The sequence below is a fragment of the Impatiens glandulifera genome, chromosome 6, assembly GCF_907164915.1.
Source record: "Impatiens glandulifera chromosome 6, dImpGla2.1, whole genome shotgun sequence".
In the NCBI taxonomy this organism is placed as follows: domain Eukaryota; kingdom Viridiplantae; phylum Streptophyta; class Magnoliopsida; order Ericales; family Balsaminaceae; genus Impatiens; species Impatiens glandulifera.
The window spans coordinates 49755301-49780398 of NC_061867.1; the positions used below are offsets into that span (position 1 = coordinate 49755301).

The 25098-nt window shown below is 27.7% G+C and overlaps 2 protein-coding genes across 3 annotated transcripts; both read right to left on the bottom strand.

Moving 5' to 3' along the window:
• Positions 1-23188, bottom strand: LOC124941305 (UDP-N-acetylglucosamine transferase subunit ALG13 homolog). 2 transcript variants are annotated; one of them, XM_047481606.1, is made up of 4 exons: positions 23048-23188; positions 1895-2071; positions 1722-1821; positions 1-629 (listed from the first exon to the last, which is right to left on the bottom strand). In XM_047481606.1, the coding sequence occupies exons 2-4, from the start codon at positions 2060-2062 to the stop codon at positions 373-375; spliced, it is 525 nt and encodes a 174-aa protein (XP_047337562.1). In that variant the 5' UTR covers positions 2063-2071; positions 23048-23188; the 3' UTR covers positions 1-372. The 2 variants fall into 2 exon arrangements, with proteins under 2 accessions (XP_047337562.1, XP_047337563.1); XM_047481607.1 differs by lacking the exon at positions 23048-23188 and adding an exon at positions 2380-2512.
• On the bottom strand, positions 21876-22726 carry LOC124941306 (UDP-N-acetylglucosamine transferase subunit ALG13 homolog). The gene is made up of 3 exons (XM_047481608.1): positions 22569-22726; positions 22372-22471; positions 21876-22264 (listed from the first exon to the last, which is right to left on the bottom strand). Exons 1-3 carry the CDS (start codon positions 22722-22724, stop codon positions 22008-22010), a joined length of 513 nt encoding a protein of 170 aa, XP_047337564.1. The 5' UTR covers positions 22725-22726; the 3' UTR covers positions 21876-22007.
• Positions 23189-25098: the final 1910 nt, after the last annotated feature.

The window sequence follows — 25098 nt, forward strand, 5'->3', positions numbered from 1 at the left end:
AAGATGGTCCAAGATCTCAATATAATAATAAATGAGAAAAATAATAAGATAGAAAGTCTCAATAGGATTACAACTATAAATAGGATCATCTTACAACAGAAACTTTGGGATAAATCTCAATTTTCAAATGAGACGACTATTCTTAGTGGTACCAAATTTGGGATATATATGCATGAGTTACCCAACAACATGTTCTTCAATACATATTATGCATCAATATAATGTAGCTTATTTCTTGATTGTAACTAGTAAAAACCTGAATGAATGAAGAAAAACATAATTCAAAACTATCAAGTATCGTTATCTATGACTGATATATCTGTAACTGCATTTAGCACAAGAAAAACAGGCCATTCACATGTTTAGGCTACATTAATCCTCTGGGAATCCGAGAAACCTGTTAATTAGCTCGGAAACTGGCTTGGCATTGCCCGGATGATAAGGAGTAAGAGACTGCAGATCCATACACTGAATAGTCTGCTGAAGAGTTTGTGGTCTTGCACAAAACAAATGTTTTCTTTCTGCCAACTCCTCAGCAAGCTCACTTTGATGATTGTCCATCAAATCTTCATTTACCACAACAATCAAAGGCTTAGAAAGCCGCAAACTTTCAAATATGCTTCCTGATCCTGTATTGTGCATACAAATCAGCTGTCAATGTGCAACATTATACACAAGGGTGATTAGAAAAAGGACAGTTGCCCTTTGGTGAATTATATGGGGTCAAGGAAACAGAAGAATATTGAAAACTCTTTACAATGATAGAATATTGAAGAATGTTTTAAGATCAAACTCTTTACCACAACAATCAAAGGCTCTCGATCTTAAGGTTGTGTGTTAGTCTTTTGAGAAGTCAATAATTAGCAATTGAAAAGCTAATGAGAGGAAGAAAAATGAAAGTTAGACTCTAAATTGCTCAAGAGACTCTTATCTTAGTTATGTTTAACAGTCTTCTTAAAGCTAGGATTATTTGAAATTCTTCTTTTTTACTTTTGATGTATAACCCCAAAATGTATAATTGCTGGCTTTTAACATCAAATTGCATTTATCTCGATAACACTATCAAATCCACAAGACACTAGGCACGTTGAATCAATCTACCCAAGAAAGGAACCGAAATAAATGAAACATTGTTATATGCAGGTCTAACTAGCCACCAAACCTAAAGATGACGGAGGTGGTTTAGAATTATTTGCTAACATGCAAAGTTAGTATTGAAAATACTTTTAATCTGCAGATGAATTTCTGGATACATATCCACATAAGTTGTGTACAAAAGGCATGGTTGACTGAAATTGTGCAACCTTCAACCACCTCCTTCGCTTATGGTCCATCCATCTGATTATCATGAAATTTATATAGTTTGTAGATCTTTCCAACAACTTTCCGTGCCATCACTCTGGTCGGAAGAACATTTCTATCGCCAACGGGTGTATCTGGATCTGGGTTGGAGGACTAAATTCAGATACATCCATTACAACCCACCAGAATATATCAAGTGGAAAAGATCTTGTCTATTCTGTATGAAGTGGGGGCTACCCTCTTCAAGGGTGAGGACATAAGCCCTAGTTATCAAACGAAATCTCATATGGATCAGATGAGAAAACCGAATGAAATTGTATTTTTCAAATTACTCCAAAGAATCATAGCATTTGACATGAATAACCAAAGTATAAAATTACTCAGATAAGGAAATCTAATGTAACATTTGACTGTTTTACCTGCATGACTGATCACAAGAGATGCTGATCTCAAATGATCAGCTATACTGGAAGAGAAGGTAAAGTAATCTACAGTTATGCATCCATTTCCTCCACTACACTGCAAATGGAATAGATGCATTTTCTATGATCTTGTATGAATAACCAAACTATAGAATGATTATAACACCTACCTTGATCGGATTGTAAGTCCCACGTCCCATTTGAATGACTAGTTTTGTGTAACCTTTCTTATATAGTTCATCTTTAACTTGTGAAGTATCCACAGCTTTAACAAGGGAATCAAAGCAAGTTGTCCCAACAGTTACAAATACAATTCTTTCACCATCATTCTCACTCATTTTGATCGCCTAAACAACAAAGTCAAATCAAATCTAATAGTGTTAATCAAGTTGTTCTAGAAACAAGGGGTTTTATTTGAAAGGAACTAAAACTTTGGCATCTGACGGCTCATCCGTCTTCTGATTGAACCCTCTTTCCAAACCCTTCAATTTTTTTTATAAGATATTTACCCATTTGGAATAAGTGCAGACTCTTAAAGATTTGAAATGAAGAAATTGAAAATTCAATTCGCTAGTTCTTCTGAATGTATAAGAAGAGTGAATATGGATCAATGTGAATGAAAAAGAATATCAAAGATAAGGTCATATGATCAAACCTTTGTTGCCGGCCGGCCGGTCAGATCGTAGTCGCCGGAGAATACTCGATTCGTCGTTCCAATGGCTTCTTTACAGCCGGAGTTAACTTCTTTCTAGAATTTTACATAATTTCAAATTTCAACCATTAACTTCCGAAAATGGTTCAAATTAACACTCAAACTTGAAAACAAATCAAATTTCAATAGTATTTTATTTGTACAGTTATTAAATTTTATATTTATTTTTTATATATTTATAAACTTTATTAAAAAAAAATATATTCTATTATATTATTATTCAATTAAAAAATATATAAATTAATTAATTAATTTAATATATATATATATATAAATAAATAAATAATTAATCAAAAAAAAATTATTAAAAAATTTTATATTTAATATTTTATTCTCTTTACATATATTTATTAATTATTAATAATATAATTTGGTTTGTTTATATTATAAATTTTAATAGGATATTAAAATTAATTAAATGATAATCACTAAAATTATAAAATATCATGTTAAATAAAACAATTAGAATCAATAAATAAATATTAAATCATACTTAAGCACAATTTTTATATATATAAAAAAAATTCATTTATAATAATTTAATCTAAAATTTGTTTATTTTGAATGAATCTTATAAAAAATTATATATACTAATCTAAGAAAAGATGAGAAGCAGAATAGTTATAAAAACATAAAAAAATAATAATAATAATAATGGATAAAAGAGAGGAGAAGTGGATAAGTGTTACAAAAACAAGGGTATATAAGTGTTGAGTTGGTCATTATACTGGTTATTATGAAAAAGAAAAAACTCAATTGAGAAAACCAAAACTAATTAGACGAAGCTATGATAAGAATTATATATATAAAAAGATGTTTTGACTTAGTCAGATTAAAATTTGAAAATATAACTAATAGTTTGAATAAGTACAAACATCTTATTTTATTTTATTAAAAATAATAAAATTTGAAATATAATACTTATGAAATTTTAATTTATAATTTTAAATATTTCGTCAATATTTAAACTTAATTATAAAATAAATGTGCCCAAAATACTCAAAAGAGTTTTTAAATTAGTTAATTTATATACTGTATATATATATATATATATATATATATATATAATTCTAATTTTATAATTTTAATGTTATAGATAAAATAAAATATTTATACGCTTAAATTTAAAACCTAATTTGACTAAGCAACAAATTATATTTTTTAAATAATTATAATTATTTAATATATATTTTTGCCCAGTCAACCTAGTCAATATGCATGTATATACTTTAAATTATTTATTTTATAAATTTAAAAAGTTTAAAATATATATATTTAAATTGTATTTAATTTAGCATAATTAGTTTAAAATAACACTCTATAAAGAAAGGTTTCGAATTTATTGGATAATGAGAATTTTATTCAAACTTCTTTCCTACTATACAATTTTTTTTACTTGGATACTTTTTTACTATATTCATTTTCGTTTAAATTATTTTATTTTATTTAAATATATTATTATTAACTTGGACTCCATAAGAGAAATTTATTAGGACCATAAATAATAAGTAGGCCTGGACCTGCTTGTATAATAAGTGAGACAATTGTCTCAGACTCAAATATTTTTAGCACCAAAATCTTCAAAAAATAAATAAATTATAATAAAATGTTCATAGACTTATTTTTAAAAAGTCCATAAATAATAATTAATAACCTATCAATAACTTAATTTGTATCCATAAAAATAAAAAACACTATCTTGAGAAAAGAATCACAGGATTTCCATTTATCAACAAAATCAAGGAAAAAAAAATAAGAACAAGCATTCTGGAAAAAGAGAAGAAACACTTCCCCCAAACCCCAAATACTTCAAACTCGGTTTGAGCAATTTCAAAAGTACGAAGAAACCTTTGGGTTTTATTTAGTTTGGAGAAGTTGAAGTCTATTGATGATAATGGTCTCTTGAGTTCATGTGTCAATCTTCAAAATTCTTTAATACATAATTTATAGAACTAAAGTTGTTAAGAAATTCCTTAAAGTTATTAATAAGGATCCACTGAAAGTTTTTTTATTGAATTTATGGGTAGTTTAGTATGCCCGTTCTTAGTCTAATCCCGAATTTATTTATAATGAAAATTTTCGTGTATTTCGTATTTACCTTCTGTACTATATTTTAAAACAAATATAATAATAAAAAAATAAAATAATAATAATAATTCTTATCTACAATAAAATTGTATAAAAGAATATTTCTATAATATATAGTAAATATATTGACAATTCAATTATAAATTTAAAAGGGAGGTGTTTTTCCCACACTACTCTCACTCTTTAATTAACTCCAAAATTATTTATTTATTTCTGTCACTTTTTATATATTTATCTTTTTTATTTCATTTCTGTTATTTAATTATTAAGTTTTTTTTATTAAATATAATTAATTAATTTTTAATATGTTTTTTGTTTAACTTTATTTATTTAATTAAAAATACAAAATATTATTATTTTTATATTATAATTATTTAAAATATATTAAATATTGAAATGTGTACTAATTTAATAAAATATAATATTAATAATTAAAATAATAATGATTAGACTAATTATTATTTATTATTTAATAGATAATTTTATTTATAAAAAAATTAAATCATTCAACTATTATTTTTATAAATAAATTAATATATATATATAATTAATATAATAAAATTTTAAATATTTATATTTTATTAAATCAAAACACACTTTAATATTTTATATATTTTAAACATTTATAATATAAAAATAATAATATTTTGTATTTTTAATTAAATAAATAAAATAGAAAAAATATTAAAAATTAATTAATTAATTATATTTAAGGATACAAAACTTAATAATTAAATTAAATAAAATAAATAATATAAGAAAGATAAATATATAAAAAGAAAGGGATAAATAAGTAATTTTTGAGTTAATTAAGAAGTGAGGTGAGAGTGAGAATATGGAAAGGGGTGGGAAAAACAATTTGCATTTAAAACTATTAAAATATAATAAAATATATTTGTAATGTTATATATTTAATTTTATTTATTCATAATGGAGACATAATACAATCTTTGTTTTATCTCTCATCAACTACCGTCAAACTATTTTTTTTACAAACTATTTTTTTTACTTAAAATAGATTATAATTATCATTTTAAGTAAAAATGTATTAATATATTATGATAAAATATTGGTTAACACTTATTATTTAAAGCCACCGTATAAAGTCAAACTATGAATGATGTAATATTTTTTTTTTTTAAAAAGGACGGTGTATATTAAAAATGATAGAAATTAATTCTAAGATGGACTCTGGACTCAACAAGCTTTCTAGAATAAATTTAAGAAAACATCGTAATAATAACATTGATAATTATGATAGTACACCAAAAAAATAATTGAGATTGTAACCCAATTATTTAGGCCCGCCATATTAGACACATCAATCCAAATTTTTTAATAACTATCCAAAGACCCCAAAGACTTTGATATCACCCAATGAATCTCGGTGATACTCCGCAAAAGACTCTAGATACTAACCACGCCTAGACAATACAAAAATAAGTAAATTGCTAATTCAATCTCCTCGTGACACATACGACTAACCATAATACAATTTTTTTTCATACAAATATCATCCGTAAAAATTTCATCGTGAATAACATTCTATCCAAAAAAATAATAAAAAAATCTTTTAAATAAAAAAATAAAATATAAACAAAGAGTTTCAATTTCATAATTTAAATTTATAGTTGAATATTTACCATATAAGTTAATATAATAAATTTAATTCAATAAAAAAAAATTAAAATTAAGTTAGTAATGATTCTCAATCAATAATTTAAATTTAAAAAATTAAATTATAAATCAAATATATCAATTCAAATATATCAGAACATAAATATATCATATTAAAATTTATAAATTAAATAAGAGCTTACAAATATTTTTATAATGCTAAATATTTTTTTGAACAATTAACTAAAACGCAAACAACCTCAAAATAAAAAATGAAAAGAATTAAACAAAACCTCAAAAATTAAAAATTAAGAATATTATTTCAGCTTCATACTTTTTTTCTCTCTCCCTCTTTTTTTCCTTCTTAGTTTTAGTTTCATATAATATTTTTTTTTTCTCTCATTATTTTTTTCTTTAATCCCTGAAAAATTAAATAAATCAAAATTAATATTTATTAATTTTATTTATCCTATTTATTTGCAAAAAAAATATATTGGCCTATTTATTTTCTTATTTATTTTAATATATAAAATAAAATAACATTTTTAATAATAAATTAAATCATTTAAAATTCATATTTATAAAACTATTATTTATTTTATTTGCAAAATACAATATTATTCTTCCAAAATTACTTTTATATTTTCAAACAAAAATTATTTGGTAGATTTCAAATTTATTTATAAAATATAAATTTGAGGAATAAAAATAAGTGTTTATAGTTAATTAGTTATAATTAGGATTATCTTTCATTTTCTAACTTATACAAGAGCTTATAAAGATTTAATATTGAATACAATTAATAAATATTATTCTTGTTTTTGTTCTTGAATACTCTGTCACTTCTTTATTAAATTCTTTATGGTATCAGAGTAAATAAAAAGGGAAAACTCTCTAAATCGATTATATGGCGAATCCTCAAACCAATATCAACTTCCGCAGATTGCATCGTTAAAGTTGGATCAACAAAACTATATGATATGGCAATCTCAAATCATGCAAATAATCAAGGGTTATAAATTCAGCAAATTTATTCAAGAATCAAATATTCTGGTAAAGAAAATCTTTGACAGCAATGGTGAACAAATTGACAATCCTGAATTTGAAGTTTGGGAAGAACAAGATCAGAGAATACTCTTTTGGCTTCAATCAACACTATCCTATTCAATTCTCACACAAATCGTCGGCCCCAATATAGACACAACGCACAAATTGTGGGTAACGTTAGAGAAAAAGTACGCTTCTCAATCTCAAGCGAGACTTATGCAATTAAGAATGCAATTACAAACATGAAAGAAAGGAAACAGTGGGATGAACGATTATTTACAGATGAAGAAGAATACTGCAGATTCTCTTGCCCTAGCTGGTGAAACGATTCCAGATCATCATCTTGTAGCTCATATTCTCGGAGGACTAGGACCTGAATATGAAAACCTGATTGTCGCCCTAACCACTCGAATTGAACCAATATCGGTTGATGAACTCACTGACCACCTATTGACTCACGAACAAAGATACATTGAGTCCACATCGTTTGGTGCTCCACATGGTCGTTAAAATCATAGTAATATGATTCGGAACAATAATCGAACACCTACTAGTTTTCATGCTCCACATCTTTCATCCACTGCATCTTCTTTTGGAGGTAAGATTCATAATACATTTTCCTCTTTTGAGACAGCTAAACCTAATGGCAGTGGGCCAAATGTTGGTAATGGTTCATATGGTAACAGTTGGCCAAAGAATAATCATAACTCATTTGGGTCACAGAGTTTAACCCGAATAAATAACAAACAAAAATCTGATGGAAATTTTCGAGGAAACCGAAATAGTGGAAATCGATCAAAGTGTACGAATTGTGAAAAAACATGTCATGTAGCTGAAAATTGCAGATATCATCTTATTTGTCAAATTTGCAATCGTCATGGTCATCAAGCAAATGATTGTTATCATCGATATGAACCAAAACAATCTACTCCATCAGCAATGATGGCGTCGTCTGCCTCTATATTAGACCCCTCATCCTCATGGTATCCAAACTCTGGTGCATCGGAGCATTTGACAACTGACTTAAACAATCTTCATACTCATTCTCTTTATCAAGGTACGAAAAATATTACTTTTGGAAATGGTATGACCTTATCTATTTATAATATTGGAGAATCTTTCATTCCTAGTAATGTGAGAACACTAAAACTTTAAAATATTCTTCATGTACCTGGCACCACTAAGAACCTGTTAAGCGTTCCTCGTTTTTTAGTTGATAATAATGTATTTTTTGAGTTTCACCCAATTTATTGTGTTGTTAAGGACCGGGATACGAAGAATGAGTTAATTCGTGGAACAATAAGAGGAGGTCTATATTGTCTTGTACCACCATCATATTATCATCATCATCAAATTCAAGCTTTCATAAGTGTTCGTTCACCAGCTACTATTTGGCACAAATGCTTAGGACATCCATCATCTATGACATCTTCTTACGTTATTTCCCGTTTTCATTTACCTTTAATTGGTAGTAGTACATTTACGTTTTGTGAAGCTTGTCATGTTGGAAAAGCTCACAAATTACCATTTTCTACATCAGTTTCCAAAACTACGTCTCTTCTTGAATTGATATATTCTGATGTTTGGGGACCTGCCCCGGTAACTACTTCATTGGGTTATCGATTTTTTGTTCATTTTGTGGATGATTACAACAGATATACGTGGATTTATCCAATAGCTAGAAAATATGATGTACTAAATATTTTTACTAAATTTAAAAATTTAGTTAAAAATCAGTTTAATCGGAAAATTAAAACTTTACAAACAGATGAAGGCGGTGAGTATCGGAATCTCACTAATTTGACAGAACTTTACGGAATTCACCATCGTTTTTCATGTGTACACACAAGTGAACAAAATGGTGTTGCTGAACACAAAATTCGTCATATAACTGAAACAAGTCTTACCATTTTAGCTCATTCGAGCATACCTTGCACTTATTGGGATGATGCATTTTTGACAACAACTTATCTTATTAATAGGATTCCCACTCCTGTTTTAAATAAACAATCACCTTTTGGGGTTTTATTTAAAAAGCTACCGGATTATGCATATCTTAAGACGTTTGGATGTGCGTGTTATCCACTCACACGTCCTTATAATCAACCCAAGTTGGATTTCAGATCTGCATTATACGTTTTCTTGGGTTATAGCCTTGTTCACAAAGGATACAAGTGCTTGCATATTCCTTCAGGTCGCGTATATATTTCTCGTCATGTTACATTCAATGAATTTGTATACCCATTCGCTTCATCAACTAGATCAACACCACCATCTACATCATTCACAAATACCACTTGAGGTGAATCATTCGGTAGTACCAAATCCTACTCCAATAATAATACCCCTTCTCAAGTGATGACACCTCCTACTCCAATGGTACCACCCCCACATCATCACCGGATAACACAACACATGCACCTCTATCGACAGGGATAGACATTATATCGAATTCTCTACTAAGTGCTTCGACATGCTCAACACACCATATGTTAACACGTTCTCGAGCACCAGTGGCCAACTCTATTATTGCTTCCGCTATTGAACCAACATGTTTTTCCTTAGCCCATAAAGATTATAATTGGCGTCAGGCTATGTCTTCAGAATTTAATGCTCTCATACATAATTATACATGGTCACTTGTCCCAAGATTCTCTCAACGCAATATTGTTGGATGCAAATGGGTGTTTATTATCAAAAGAAAAGCAGACGGTTCAATTGAAAGATATAAAGCTCGCCTTGTTGCTAAAGGTTTTCATCAACAATCTGGCATTGATTATAATGATACTTTTAGTTCAATAGTCAAACCAACTACAATCTGCATCGTTCTATCACTAGCTATTACTTATAAATGGTATATACCTCAACTCGATGTTAACAATTCTTTCCTTCATGGACATCTTAATGAGGAAGTATACATGGAACAACCTCCTAGGTTCGTGCATTCTGAATTTCCAGATCATGTATGTCATCTTCAAAAAGCAATTTATGGTCTTAAACAAGCCCCACGTGCATGGCATTCTACACTTCAAACATCACTCTACTCTCTAGGTTTTTCGAAATCTAAGTCTGATACTTCTCTATTCTTATATCACTTGGAAAACATCACTGCCTATATTTTGGTCTATGTTGATGATATTATTTTTACTAGCAATTCTTCATCTTTTATATCTGAAACAATCACATGCCTCAAGAATACCTTTCCGGTCAAAGACTTGGGTCCACTACACTATTTTCTCGGCTTGGAAGCCACTCGTACATCAAGTGGTCTCTTTCTTTCTCAAAACAAAAATATAGAAGAAATACTCACACGTGCTGACATTCATCAATCCAAACCCTTACACACTCCAGTAGCTTCGGGTCTTCTTTATCTCGCCATGATGGTGACCCTCTAAGTGATCCCACTATTTATCGTAGTATTGTTGGTGCTCTCCAATTTCTTACACTCACACGTCCAAAACTAGCTTTTGCTGTCAATCGAGTTTGCCAATTTATGCAAACACCAACTACCACACATTGACAGCTGTCAAACGTATCTTACACTATCTTCATCACACTCCTCGTCATGGTCTACAAATATGTCCAATCACAAACTTTACACTAACTGCTTACTCTGATGCTGATTGGGCCGGATGTCCAGACGATCGTCGTTCCACTACCGGTTATTATGTGTTCTTAGGCAACAACCTCATATCATGGAATTCAAAATAATAGTACATTGTTGCAAAAGCAAGCACCGAATCAGAATATAAAGCACTTGCTCATGCTACTGTTGAACTTGGTTGGCATCAATCACTTATTGGTGAACTTCAGATTCCTCTTTCTTCTCCACCTATCTTATGGTGCGATAACATTGGTGCAATATTTCTTGCTGTCAACCCAGTCTTTCATGCTCGTACAAAACATATTAAAATTGACTTTCATTTTGTTTGGGAACGAGTAGCTGAGAAATTTCTTATCATACAGTACGTTGCAACTGAAGATCAAATTGCTGATATTCTTACTAAGGGTTTTTGTCGTCATCAAGATTTGCTTCCCTTCTTGACAAGCTCACAGTGTGTGCCACCCCGTTTCGTTTGCGGGAGGATAAAGATATTAAATAATATTTATATCAATAATTAAAATAAATGGGATAAATGTCAATTTTGTGTATAAAGTTGGACGAATATTTCAAATTTGTTTATTAAGTTGTAAAATTTAATTTATGTATATAAATTTGACAAAATGTGTCAAATTTATTTCATTTAACAAAAAAAGATTAACGACGTTAACTATTTTACAGCTGTGTAATTATTAATTTTTTATTTTAATCCAGGTCAGCTGCCAACTATTAAATATATAATTTTTTAATCCAAATTGTTTTCAATCTGAAATTAGAAATAAAAAATAATTAGTTGTCCCGTTGTCTTTTCCGTCTAACTCCATTGTTACCAATGACGCAAGAGGATGGACATTTTTAAAGTGATGGAGGAGAAGGAAAGTCCAGACGAGACTCCGTTTGATTGGAAGATTGGAAAGTGTCGAGATTTAGATCTAGATTGGTGGGATGCGGTAGCCAGAGTTTTCCGACGATTTCTTCGAACGATTGTCTACTGATTTTTGGGCCTGTGCACTCTGGCGAGTTGAATCACATAGAGAAGGTAAAACAAAATCGAGGTCCAGACATAAGGAAAGAGTAAAATGCGGTGGAATATTCAGTGGATTCATGTTGGCTAATTATCGTCTAACTCTTCTAATTCGTACATGGTTTCATCTTCTTCGACGGGCGGCGGCGGCGGAATTGTGAAAGGTAAAATTACTGCATGTGGAATTGATCTAGAAGAACATGTTGCTTCTTCTTCATCATCATTTTAAACATTATATTCTTCGATTAAGAGATCAGAAACAACTTCTATTCCAAACAAGAAAAAGAGTACTCAAAATCTGAATGTTATACCATCTCTTTTGGGTTGTTAGAGGTTAAAGATTTTTTGTTTTTCATTGTTTTATCTCTTTATTTCATCTTCGTAGTCTTATTCACATCTTATCTCTTTTGATTATTTATTTTAAAGTGGTAGATGAATTGGAGAATGTTGAAGAAGGGGTGAGAGAGATGAGTAAGAGGAAATAGAGAAGATGATTGAATGTAAAATTAGAGAAAGAGACATAAATTGGTGTTTAAATGAATTGAAAAATTATTTTCAATTCAGATGATTTTGATTAAAAACTGGTTGACGTGGATTTATAAAATAAAATAAAATTATACGTCATAAAAAAATTAACACCATAAAAAAATTAACACCGTTAACTTTCTTTCATTAAATTAATAAATTTGACACATTTTCAACTTTATATACATAAATAAAATTTTACAACTTAATAAACAAATTTGAAACCTCTGTCCAACTTTATACATAATATTGACATTTTCCCCTAAAACAAAGAGGATATAGTTATTATATTCCTTATAATTAGGAGATAGTTATTATATTCCTTATAGAAATGTAACATGTTACAGAGGGCAAGAGCTCTAACTATTCAAAATTACGAATAATAACTTATGTCCATAACCATAAATTTTACTAAAATCATTTCCAGCTCACATTAACATAAGGAAATGGTGCTCATGGATGCAACTTCAACTCGTCCACCTAATAGTAATGCAGCCGAAAACGCACTTCAGTAATTAGTAACAGCAGCTTTTTCATTGCCACTTCCTTGTCGGCTACCAACTCATCCTCCTCTAGCCATTTAACAGATCGAGCTTACCCACCTGTCATAAATGAGGTTTATCTATCATAGTAGAATAGCTAGATTATGCACAACTATAACCATCAATGTTGCATCCAGGGGGGAAAACAGAAAACCACAATTGGTTACTAAAAACCTCGAAAAAAACCTTTGCTACGTACCCGATAAATCTTCGTAAAAAGTAGCAATAGCGTCTTCTTCGCTTTGATTATCTCTCTCATTCCGTAAAACTGCTTTCTATGATTTGAAATAAAAAATATCTCAAGAATTATATCATGTTACATATAAAAAAAAAATGAAATAAAAATTCTTATATAAATCTTAAAATAATTTTAAAAAGAATAATAAATGTGCTCAAGAATTTAAAATTTACTTGTGTTTCATATACCAAGGGAAAGAAATCCGAACTTATCTTCATCTTCGACACCACAACTGAAATGAAAATGATTTTTCCTTCATCAAACTGTAATAGGCCATCAAAACGACAAATGACCCGCATTAAGCTATCATCAAATTTATAATCCACGTAATGACTACCCAAGGCATACCCGAGGCATATAAGTGCTGAGTTGGTCATTACATGGGTTATACATCTGAGGATAGCTCAATTGAGAAAACCCTAACTAATTAGATGAAACTATATTAAGAGTTATATATATATACACTTTTTTAGATCTAGACATAGTTGATTAAAATTTGAAAATAGAACTGTTAGATTAACCCAAAAATCAAGCAAAAAAAATAGTTTGAACAAGTATACTGCATTTTATTTTATTTTTTTAATAAAAATAATAAAATTTAAAATATAACTTTCATATTTTAATTTATTATCTATAGAGTTAATATTTAAACTTATATAAAATAAATGTGCTCAAAATACTCAATAATTTATATATATATATATATATAATTCTAATTTTATAATTTTAATGATATAGATAAAATAAAAAATATATACGTTAAATTTAAAACCTAAGTTGACTGAGCAACCAATTATATTTAAATAATTATAATTATTTAATATGCATGTATAAACTTTAAATTATTTATTTTATAAATTTTAAAAGTTTAAAAAATATATATTTAAGTTGTATTTAATTTAGCATAGTTAGTTTAAAATAACACCTTTCATTATTGACTCGGTAAATTAAGTTTTCGAATTAGTTGGATACTATATATTTTTTTAGTTAGATATTTTTTTTTAGATTTGATTATTTTATTTAAATATGTTATTATTAGCTTGGACTCAATACGAGAAACTTACCAGGTCAAAAGTTTCTTGATTTTCCTACGGGAACATTTATTTCATTCTTAATCTTTAATTTTGACTTTTCACATTTTATGAATTTCAAGTGGATAACATGACCGCCTAAGAATCTATATGTAAACACATGTAAATGTAAACACATAAGTTTGAAAGTTTCGTGACGTGACTTTGTTGTTCGATAGGACGAGACGAGGCAACGGCTTGACATAATTGACTTATTGGCTTTTTGTTCTAAAGTTATGAGTGACTTAAGAGAGAGTTGTTCTACCGACAAGGATACTATTCCAAAAGGGATCTCTCGATATAAGAGGAGCTCTCAATTTGATGTATTCCTCACCTCTATTTCAAAATCTCTCATTTTCAATAGTAAAGGATATTTGAAAAGAATAGAGGATTAATTCAGGTTTTTCCTATTGTTTTTTCTCAACTCACAAATCATACAAAGCCTCAAAGGCGGGTTGAGATTGTCATTCCTCATTGACAATCATATCACGTAATCAATATATGTACAGGCTTAGTCCAACAACGTATACTACTATCTTCACATCGGAGCCCCATAACTCATGCACATTAAGAAAACAAAAATCTCGGGGTATTAATACCATGTAAGTGTAAAATATATTTTTCTAAAAATGAATGACCAAAATATTATTTTTCATGTTAAGCATTAAAAGTCCCAAAAAAATTGTACGCATTTAAAAAATATCCTTCTTGCAAAAATGATTTTTTTCTACTTTTAAAATATAAATATAAAATATAAATATCTATTTGAAAATTTTGAAAAAAAATTAAATCAGAGTAATTTTTAAAAAAACCAAGTTTATGACTAAAGAGTGGACACCTATTTTTTTTTTTTTTTATAAAACTAAGAAAATTAAATTATTGGTATGTAAAAAAGTAACACCTTTGAAAATGTTTTGACCGTTTTTTTAGAAAATAGTTTACATTTATTTTATTCGTTTATTTGTCCATTATTGATAGGGAGAGAGAATTTGAGAGATGGAATGATGTGTCACTCACTAGTTGAAAAAAAAATAAAAAGGTGAGGAGAGAGGATAAAAAGGTGAGAAAAGAGAATATATAAATTTTGTTATTTTTTTTTAGCAAATTGAGCCATATCATTCCCTCCCTCAAATTCTGTCTCTCAATCATTTCTCTAAATATAATAACTACTTGAGAAAATAAAGGGAATCAAAATTTATCATATTCATAAATATTTTATGATTATAAATAAATCAACCCAAGATTTTTGGAGTTTTATAATTGGGACATAAAAATTAAAACAAATTTTAAAAAAAAAGTCTAAAAAATTATTTTTATTAAAAGTATTATGTTTATTTTTTGAGTTTTATAAAACGCTTCAAAGTCATTTAATTGAAATAAATAAGAAAAATAAAATAAAATAGAAACAAACTGAGTTATGGGTTGGTAGCCCAACTTCATCTTCATGGGGTTTCTTGTGATATCTTTGGGGTTGTTGTTCTTATGCAAAGAGCTCAAAAACCTTTCTAATTTCACAATTTAAAGTCGAATATTTACAATATAAATTTAATAGAATAAATTTAATTCAACAATTTTTTATAAATTAGGTTAGTTGTGATTCTTAATTTTATAAATTAGGTTAGTTGTGATTCTTAATCAATAATTTAAATTGAAAGAAATTAAAAACACAATCTTACTTTTAATATTTTGACATTTTTAAAAAATATTTTACACTTATTCGGTAAATTCCTATCCGATCAAAAATGTTAATATTAAATATAAATTAATATATATTAAATATAATAAAGAATAATAATAATTATTCACAAATAAATAAATAAATTGAGAAAATAAAGGGAATTAAATTTATTATATTTATAAATTAATTTTATAATTATAAATAAATCAACTGAGTTTTGGAGTTTTATAATTGGCACACAAAAATTAAAACAAATATTAAAAAAATTCAAAAATTTATTTTTTATTAAAAATATTATGTTTATTTATTGAGTTTTTATAAAATGGTCCAAAATCATTTTAAATTAAATAAATAAGAAAAATAAATTAAAATATAAATAAACATCTTCAATCTTCCTGCTACTATTTTTTTTTTCACAATTTAAAGTTAAATATTTATCATATAAAATTAATAAAATAAATTTAATTAAGCAAAATTTTTTTAATTAGGTTACTTGTGATTTTTAATAAATAATTTAAATTTAAAGAAATTAAATTGTAAATCAAAAATATCAATATCAAATGTATCTATAAATTGAATTAAGACAAAATAAATGTTAGAAATTTTTTTAGCAGTTAACTAACACTAAAATAACCTAACACACTTAAAAAATGAAAAATTAAGATAAAAGCTTAAAAATTAAAAATTAAAAATATTATTCAACCTTCTCTTTTTCTCTCTCTTTTTTCCCCTTTTCTAGGGCTGCTTTACGATTTAATTTGCAGAAAGAATTTTACACACGTAATCTCTCATTTTCTTTCTTATTCTTTTCCTTAATTCCTGCAAAAAGAAACAAATAAATCAAAAATTAATATTTATTAATTTTATTTATCCTATTTATTTGTTTATTTATTTTAATATATAAAATTGAAATAAATTTTTTAATAATAAATAAAAATTTTTAAAATTTAATTTATAAAACTATTATTTATTTTATATGTAAGATAGACATTTTTTCTCAAAAATTAATTTTATAATTTTATATCTTTATCAATCAATGTTTTCTTATATTAATTGTTCTTTTGAGAACTAATTATAATAGAATTAGACAATTGTTTATACATAATAAAATCATACTACAATGATGTGAATAAATTAATACTCACCGAACGGCCAGAAGGACTGGCTAAACGACGCTGGGATGGCACAGAGGAAGTCAAGGATAAGTGTCTCGGATCGGATATCACTGTGGTCGGGACATTTGGAAAGAAATCTGGCAACGACAACCAACCGCGCATTGAGTTGTGGACGAGTCACGTCTAGGAACAAGAACCTCATTCGAAGGACCTCTTCCGCACATCCACGAGAGTTTCTCTCTGAAATTATTAGGATTCTTCGCAATCAAGTCGCATAGCTCAATCAAAGGCTTCATTCCGCATGAAATTCCAAATCCTACGTCAAAACTAGACGGATAAAAATGAGAGAATCAAAGGAGACAGAGACCACAAAGATGCAGTACACATAATTCTAAAGATTGATAAAAACAAACATGAAGGAAAATTATGAAAAATCAATTTTCAAATGATAGATCGATCTCTCTGTTTCTTCCACGGTCTGTCTTCGCTCTGATTATCTCTTTAATTCTGTAATAAAAGCAAATATATCAATCATGTTAAGAACTATATAATCTTAAGAAGGAAAAATATGTGCTCAAGAATTAAAAAAATTACTCAATATTGTGTGAAGTCCGAATTATCTTCTGCACCACAACTAAACTGTAATATTCATCGAACTGTTATGGCGTTGGCCATCAAAACCGACAAAGACACGCATTAAGCTATCATCAAGAAGACTCGCATTAAACTATCATCAAATTGATAATCAGCATAATGACTGACCAATGGCATATAAGTGCTAAGTTAGTCATTATGCTGGTTATCAATATGCCGAAAGCTCAATTGAGAAAACCCTAACTAATTAGATGAAACTATGAGTTATATATATATACTTTTTTTTAGATCTAGACCTAGTTGATTAAAATTTAAATTTTGAAAATAAATTAACCCAAAAATCAAGCAAAAAAATAGTTTGAACAAGTATACCGCATCTTTATTATTATTAAAAATAATAAATTTTAAAATATAACACTTTGATATTTTAATTTATTATCTTTAAATATTTTGTTAATATTTAACATAATTATAAAATAAATGTGCCTAAAATACTCAACTTCTCTTATTTTTTATATCAGGATATTGAGAGTTTTTAAATTAGTTAATTTATATATATAATTCTAATTTTATAATTTTAATATTATAAAATTATATATAATATATATATATATATCGTTAAATTTAAAACCCTAATTTGACTGAGCAACAAATTATATTTTTTTTAAATAATTATAATTATTTACCAACAACAACCCAGTCAATATGCAATATACATGTATATATTTTAAATTATTTATTTTATAAATATAGAAAGTTTAAAAAATATATATTTAAATTGTATTTAATTTAGCATTTAGTTTAAAATAACACTTTTCTCTAAAAGTATTGTGTTTATTTTTTGAGTTTTTATATAACACTTCAAAATCATTTAAATGAAATAAATAAGAAAAATAAAATAAAATAGAAACAAACTGTGTTATGGGTTGGTAGCAAAGTCATTTAAATGAAATAAATAAGAAAAATAAAATAAAATAGAAACAAACTGAGTTATGGGTTGGTAGCGAACTCATCTTCATGGGGTTCCTAGGATATTTTGGGGTTGTTGTTCTTATGCAAAGAGCTAAAAAAAACAGTGTTTTTAATTCCACAATTTAAAGTCGAATATTTACCATATAAATTTAATAGAATAAATTTAATTCAACAATTTTTTTTAAATTAGGTTAGTTGTAAATGTAATTCTTAATCAATAATTTAAATTTAAAGAAATTAAAAACACAATCTTTACTTTTAATATTTTGGACATTTTTAGAAAATATTTTAAACTTATTCAGTAAATTTCTATCCGATCAAAAATATTAATATTAAATATAATAAAGAATAATAAAAATTATTCACAAATAAATAAATAAATTGAGAAAATAAAGAGAATTAAAATTTATTATATTTATAAATTAATTTTATAATTATAAATAAATCAACTGAGTTTTGGAGTTTTATAATTGGCACACAAAAATTAAAAAAATATTAAAAAAAATTCAAAAATTTATTTTTATTAAAAATATTATGTTTATTTATTGAGATTTTATAAAATGGTCCAAAATCATTTTAAATTAAATAAATAAGAAAAATAAATTAAAATATAAATAAACATCTTCAACCTTCCTGTTACTATTTTTTTTTCACAATTTAAAGTTAAATATTTACCATATAAAATTAATAAAATTAATTTAATTAAGCAATTTTTTTAATTAGGTTAGTTGTGATTTTAATAAATAATTTAAATTTAAAGAAATTAAATTGTAAATCAGAAATATCAATGTTAAATGTATAAATTGAAATTTATAAATTGAATTAAGACAAAATAAATGTTAATTTTTTTTTTTAATAGTTAACAAACACTAAAATAACCTAACACACTTAAAAATGAAAAATTAAGACAAAAGCTTAAAAATTAAAAATATTATTCAATCTTCTTTTATTTCTCTCTCTTTTTTCCCTTTTTCTAGGGCTGCTTTACGATTTAATTTGCAAAAAGAATTTTACACAAATAATCTCTCATTTTCTCTTTCATTCTTTTCCTTAATTCCTGCAAAAAGAAACAAATAAATCAAAAATTAATATTTATTAATTTTATTTATCTTATTTATTTGTTTATTTATTTTATTAGATAAAATTGAAATAATTTTTTTAATAATAAATAAAATTATTTAAAATTTAATTTATAAAACTATTATTTATTTTATATGTAAGATAGACATTTTTTCTCAAAAAATAATTTTATATCTTCATCAATCAATGTTTTCCTATTAATTGTATTAATTATTCTTTTGAGAACTAATTATAATAGAATTAGACAATTGTGTATACATAAAATCATACAATAATGTTGTGAATAAATTAATACACAGAGATATTATTACCGAACGAACTGCAGCCAGAAAGACTGGCTGAACCACGCTGGGATGGCACGGAGAAAGTCAAGGATAAGTGTCTCAGACCGGATATCACTGTTGTCTGGACATTTGGAATTTGGCAACGGCAACAACTACATTGAGTTGTGGAGAGTCACGCGAGGAAATCCATAAACATGAACCTCATTAGAAGGACCTCTCCTGCACATCCACGAGAGTTTCTCTCTGAAATTATTAGGATTCTTCGCAATCAAGTCGCATAGCTCAATCAAAGGCTCCATTTCGCATGAAATTCCAAATCCTACGTCAAATCTAGACGGATAAAAATGAGAGAATCAAAGGAGGTGAAGACCACAAAGATGTACACATAATTCTAAAGATTGATTAACAAACATGAAGAGAAATTATGAAAAATCAATTTTCAAATGATCGACCGATCTCTCTGTTTCTTTTGTCTTCCTCTGATTATCTCTCTAATTCTGTAATAAAAAAAAATATATCATCATGTTAAAGAACTATATAATCTTAAAAAGGAAAAATATATGTGATCAAGAATTAAAAAATTACTCAATATTGTGTTTCGTATTCCAAAGAAAAGAAGTCCGAATTATCTTCCGCACCACAACAGAAATGGATGATTTTTCTGGCCTTCATCAAACTGTAATATGCATCGAACAGTAATATGGCAGTAATATGGCGTTGGCCATCAAAACCGACAAAGACACGCATTAAGCTATCATCAAGACCCGTATTAAACTATCATCAAATTGATAATCAGCATAATGACTGACCAATGGCATATAAGTGCTGAGTTAGTCATTATGCTGGTTATCAATATGCCGAAAGCTCAATTGAGAAAACTCTAACTAATTAGATGAAACTATGATAAGAGTTATATATATATACCTTTTTTTAGATCTAGAACTAGTTGATTAAAATTTAAATTTTCAAAATAAAATTAACCCAAAAATCAAGCAAAAAATAGTTTGAACAAATATATTGCATCTTTTTTTTATTATTAAAATAATAAATTTTGAAATATAACATTTTGATATTTTAATTTATTATCTTTAAATATTTTGTTAATATTAAATGTGCCCAAAATATTAACTTCTCTTTATTTTTTATCTAGTGTTCAGGATATGATGATGAGAGTTTTTAAATTAATTAATTTATATATATAATTCTAATTTTATGATTTTAATGTTATATATATATATATATATATATCGTTAAATTTAAAATCCTAATTTGACTGAGCAACAAATTATATTTTTTTAAATAATTATAATTATTTAACATACCCTCAACATCAACCCAGTCAATATGCATGTATATATTTTAAATTATTTATTTTATAAATATAAAAAGTTTAAAAATATATATTTAAATTGTATTTAATTTGGCATAGTTAGTTTAAAATAACATTTTTCATTATCGACTGGGTAAAAGTTTCGAATTTGTTGGATAATGAGAATTTTTTTCAAACTTCTTTCTTACTAGATAATTATTTTTGATTAGATTTTTTTTTTCATTTATTTTGTTTTATTTTATTTAAATATGTTATTATTAACTTGGATTCAATACCAGAAACTTACAGTTTATACTCTATTCTAAAACAAATATAATAATAAAATAAAATAAAAATAATAATTCTTATCTAGGATAAAATTGATTTAAAGAAAATAGACCTAACTGAAACAAGCTTCTGATTTAGGTTTTCTTTTTGACAGAAACAGAAGTATTGAGACTTGAGATACTTAATATTAGTCTCAATAGGATTACAACTATAAATAGGATCATCTTACAACAAATTTTTTGGGATAAATCTCAATTTTCAAATGAGACTATTCTTAGTGATACAAAATTTGGGATATATATGCATGAGTTACCCAATAACATGTTCTTCAATACATATTATGCATCAATATAATGTAGTAAAATTCTTAGTAAGAACCTGAATGAATGAAGAGAAACATAATTCAAAACATACTATCCAAGTATCGTCATCTATGACTGATATATCTGTAACTGCATTTAGCACACGAAAAACAGGCCATTCGCATGTTTAGGCTACACTAATCCTCTGGGAATCCGAGAAACCTGTTAATTAGCTCGGAAACTGGCTTGGCATTGCCCGGATGATAAGGAATAAGAGACTGCAGATCCATACACTGAATAGTCTGCTGAAGAGTTTGTGGTCTTGCACAAAACAAATGTTTTCTTTCTGCCAACTCTTCAGCAAGCTCACTTTGATGATTGTCCATCAAATCTTCATTTACCACAACAATCAAAGGCTTAACAAGCCGCAGACTTTCAAATATGCTTCCTGATCCTGTATTGTGCATACAAATCAGCTGAATTATAGCATCTGATATGAATATCCAAAGTATAAAATTACTCAGATAAGAAAAATATGAATGAAACATAAGACTGTTTTACCTGCATGACTGATTACCAGAGATGCTGATCTCAAATGATCAGCTATACTGGAAGAGAAGGTAAAGTAATCTACAGTCAAGAATCCATTTCCTCCACTACACTGCAAATGGAAGAGATGCATTTTCTATGATCTCGTATTAATAACCAAACTAATGAATGTTCACGAATTAATACAAGAGAATGATTATATAACCTACCTTGATCGGATTATAAGTCCCACGTCCCATTTGAATGACTAGTTTTGTGTAACCTTTCTTATATAGTTCATCTTTAACTTGTGAAGTGTCCACAGCTTTAACAAGGGAATCAAAGCAAGTTGTCCCAACAGTTACAAATACAATTCTTTCACTCATTTCGATCGCCTAAACAACAAAGTCAAATCAAATCTAATATTGTTAATCAAGTTGTTCTAGAAACAAGGTGTTTTAAATGAAAGGAACTAAAACTTTGACATTTGACGGGTCATCCGACTTCTGATTGAACCCAGATTCCGAACCATTCATTTCTTATAAGATATTTACCCATTTGGAATAAGTGCACACTCTTACAGATTTGAAATGAATAAATTGAAATTTCAATTCGCTAGTTCTTCTGAGTGTATAAGAGTGATTATGGATCAATGTCAATGATAACAAGAATGAAATAGAATATCAAAGATGGGGTCAAAAGATCAAACCTTTGTTGCCGGCCAGTCAGATCGTAGCCCGCCGGAGAATAAAATCGTATGTTGTTCTCGATTCGTCGCTCCAATGGCTTCTTTACAGCCGGAGTTAAGTCTGGTCAATTCTTCATTTCTAGAATTTTATATAACTTCAACCATTAACTTCCGAACATGGTTCAAATTAACCCTCAAACTAAAAGTATTTCTTTAATTGATCCATCAATTTCCACGCTCAACAATAGAGTTGAAAATTTCAAATTTATCCGTGTAAGCGTTTTTTTTCGTCTTTCGCTTACCCGTTTTCTCTACTAGATAAAAAATTACCCCGTCTTTAAGGGTTTGTGCGATCCAAAAATTATCGACCTCATGCCTTACCTTCCTCACGTGCTCCCGCAGTAGGAGACGAGGGATTTTTATGGTAGGTTCGACCCGTGTACTGTTTTTTTTTTTAAGAGAACGTTTTTCGTGTGTTAAGGAAAACTATGTTAAATAACCCTTGACTTATCTTCCTCTGCATCCCGTAAAAAAGAGGAAGGGGATGAGAAACCAAAAATAAAGTTCTTTAGCATAGACATTTTGAATTGGTCCATACAAGTTTTAAATCGATACACTCGCGGATGTATCAATTTAATTGACTTTAGAGTCGTCACTTTAGTTTTCTTCACAAAGAAACTAAAGAAAAGAAAATTAGAGAATCGTTTTAAGAGTTCGGTGTTTGATTACGTAAAAGGGGCATACGACGACATGTCATATACGCCTATCTTTACAGACATTCTCTACTCCTAAGTAATTGGTCAGTTAATGTTTGAAAGATTGTTATGTTTTCGTTCTGAACTCTTTTACTTGTATGAAAAAATCTTAATCATTTTGTAAAAGGACTAATCCTATTCATAGAGTACTTGATTAGGATAAAACAATGAAAACATAGGGCACCATTCCCAAGGAAAAGAAAAATCATAATTCTCGAGAGAGAATAAATAAGTGTAAATGATGAGGATAAGAATTCAAATCAAAGATTAGAAGTTTATTCTTTTGAGAAAGAAGAGAAGAAAATAAACTAATCCAAAGTCTTGAGTGTTTTCCCTTTTTGAAATTTTCGAAGTTAAGGGAACTCCGAATACAACACATTAAAACGAGAATTTTTAAAAATAATTTCCAAAATTCCCGAAACTTCACATGATGGTCAAAATTATTTTTTGAAGTTTAAAGAAATCGAGTTTGGAATTTTTGGAGTTATAAAACTCTGAATATGACACTGCAAAGATATACATTTTTTCAAATGGATCCTAAAAATTATGAAAAAAATTTGATTTCATGATTTTTGGGCTTAGTAAATTCAAGTTATTGCCTCTTAAAGTTTCGGACTTTGCCAAACGAGTCCTAAAAATTCCAGAAAATAATATTTTTGAAGAAAATAATAATTTTGATTTTTTTTAAAAATTTGAGAAAATTTAAAAATGGTTTGGATGTTTGAATAATCATTTTAAAGTTGTTTGTTAAATTTAGAAAATAAAATGGACCTTAGAGTTTATTTTGTTTTTTTTAGTTTTAAATCAAAATAAAGGGAAAATAAAGTCTAGGGAATCAATTAAAAAGAAAAGAAAAGTTTAAGGCCTATTTTAATTTCGAATTAAATATTTAATTCGAAATTAAAATACAAAATACCTATTTAAAAATTAAAAAGGACCAGGGGACTTCTTTGCAACTTTTGAAGAAGTTGAGGGAAATCAAATATAACAAAATATAAAAGAACCAGCCGGCTCTCCGCCCGTCTCCGGCGATGGCGATTTCCGGTGACCTCCGCACCTGAGATCGAAGGCCTCTCGAAGACAGCTCTCCCGCCAGTCCGTTCAGTTCGTCGAGGCTCCGTCTCCATATTTCTGACGTTCGCGACTTCAGATCGGAAGAATCCCATCATCGCAGGAACGAATCGATATCGTTCGTTCTCTTAATCTGCAGGACGAACAGATCTCTCCCAGACATTCCCCTTCTTCCCGATCGCAGCTGCACTCACCGCGACGATACATCTAACCACCTCTGGGAATCGCCTGCGCACTAGAGTCGCG

Excerpts from the sequence above, each read along its gene's own strand:
- LOC124941305 (XM_047481606.1), bottom strand. The coding sequence starts at position 2,062 with ATGAGTGAGAATGATGGTGAAAGAATTGTATTTGTAACTGTTGGGACA. Across the intron at positions 1,822-1,894 it reads GGACTTACAATCCGATCAAG|TGTAGTGGAGGAAATGGATG; the intron begins GTAGGTGTTATA and ends TTCCATTTGCAG. Across the intron at positions 630-1,721 it reads TCTTGTGATCAGTCATGCAG|GATCAGGAAGCATATTTGAA; the intron begins GTAAAACAGTCA and ends TGCACAATACAG.
- LOC124941306 (XM_047481608.1), bottom strand. The coding sequence starts at position 22,724 with ATGAGTGAAAGAATTGTATTTGTAACTGTTGGGACAACTTGCTTTGAT. Across the intron at positions 22,472-22,568 it reads GGACTTATAATCCGATCAAG|TGTAGTGGAGGAAATGGATT; the intron begins GTAGGTTATATA and ends TTCCATTTGCAG. Across the intron at positions 22,265-22,371 it reads TCTGGTAATCAGTCATGCAG|GATCAGGAAGCATATTTGAA; the intron begins GTAAAACAGTCT and ends TGCACAATACAG.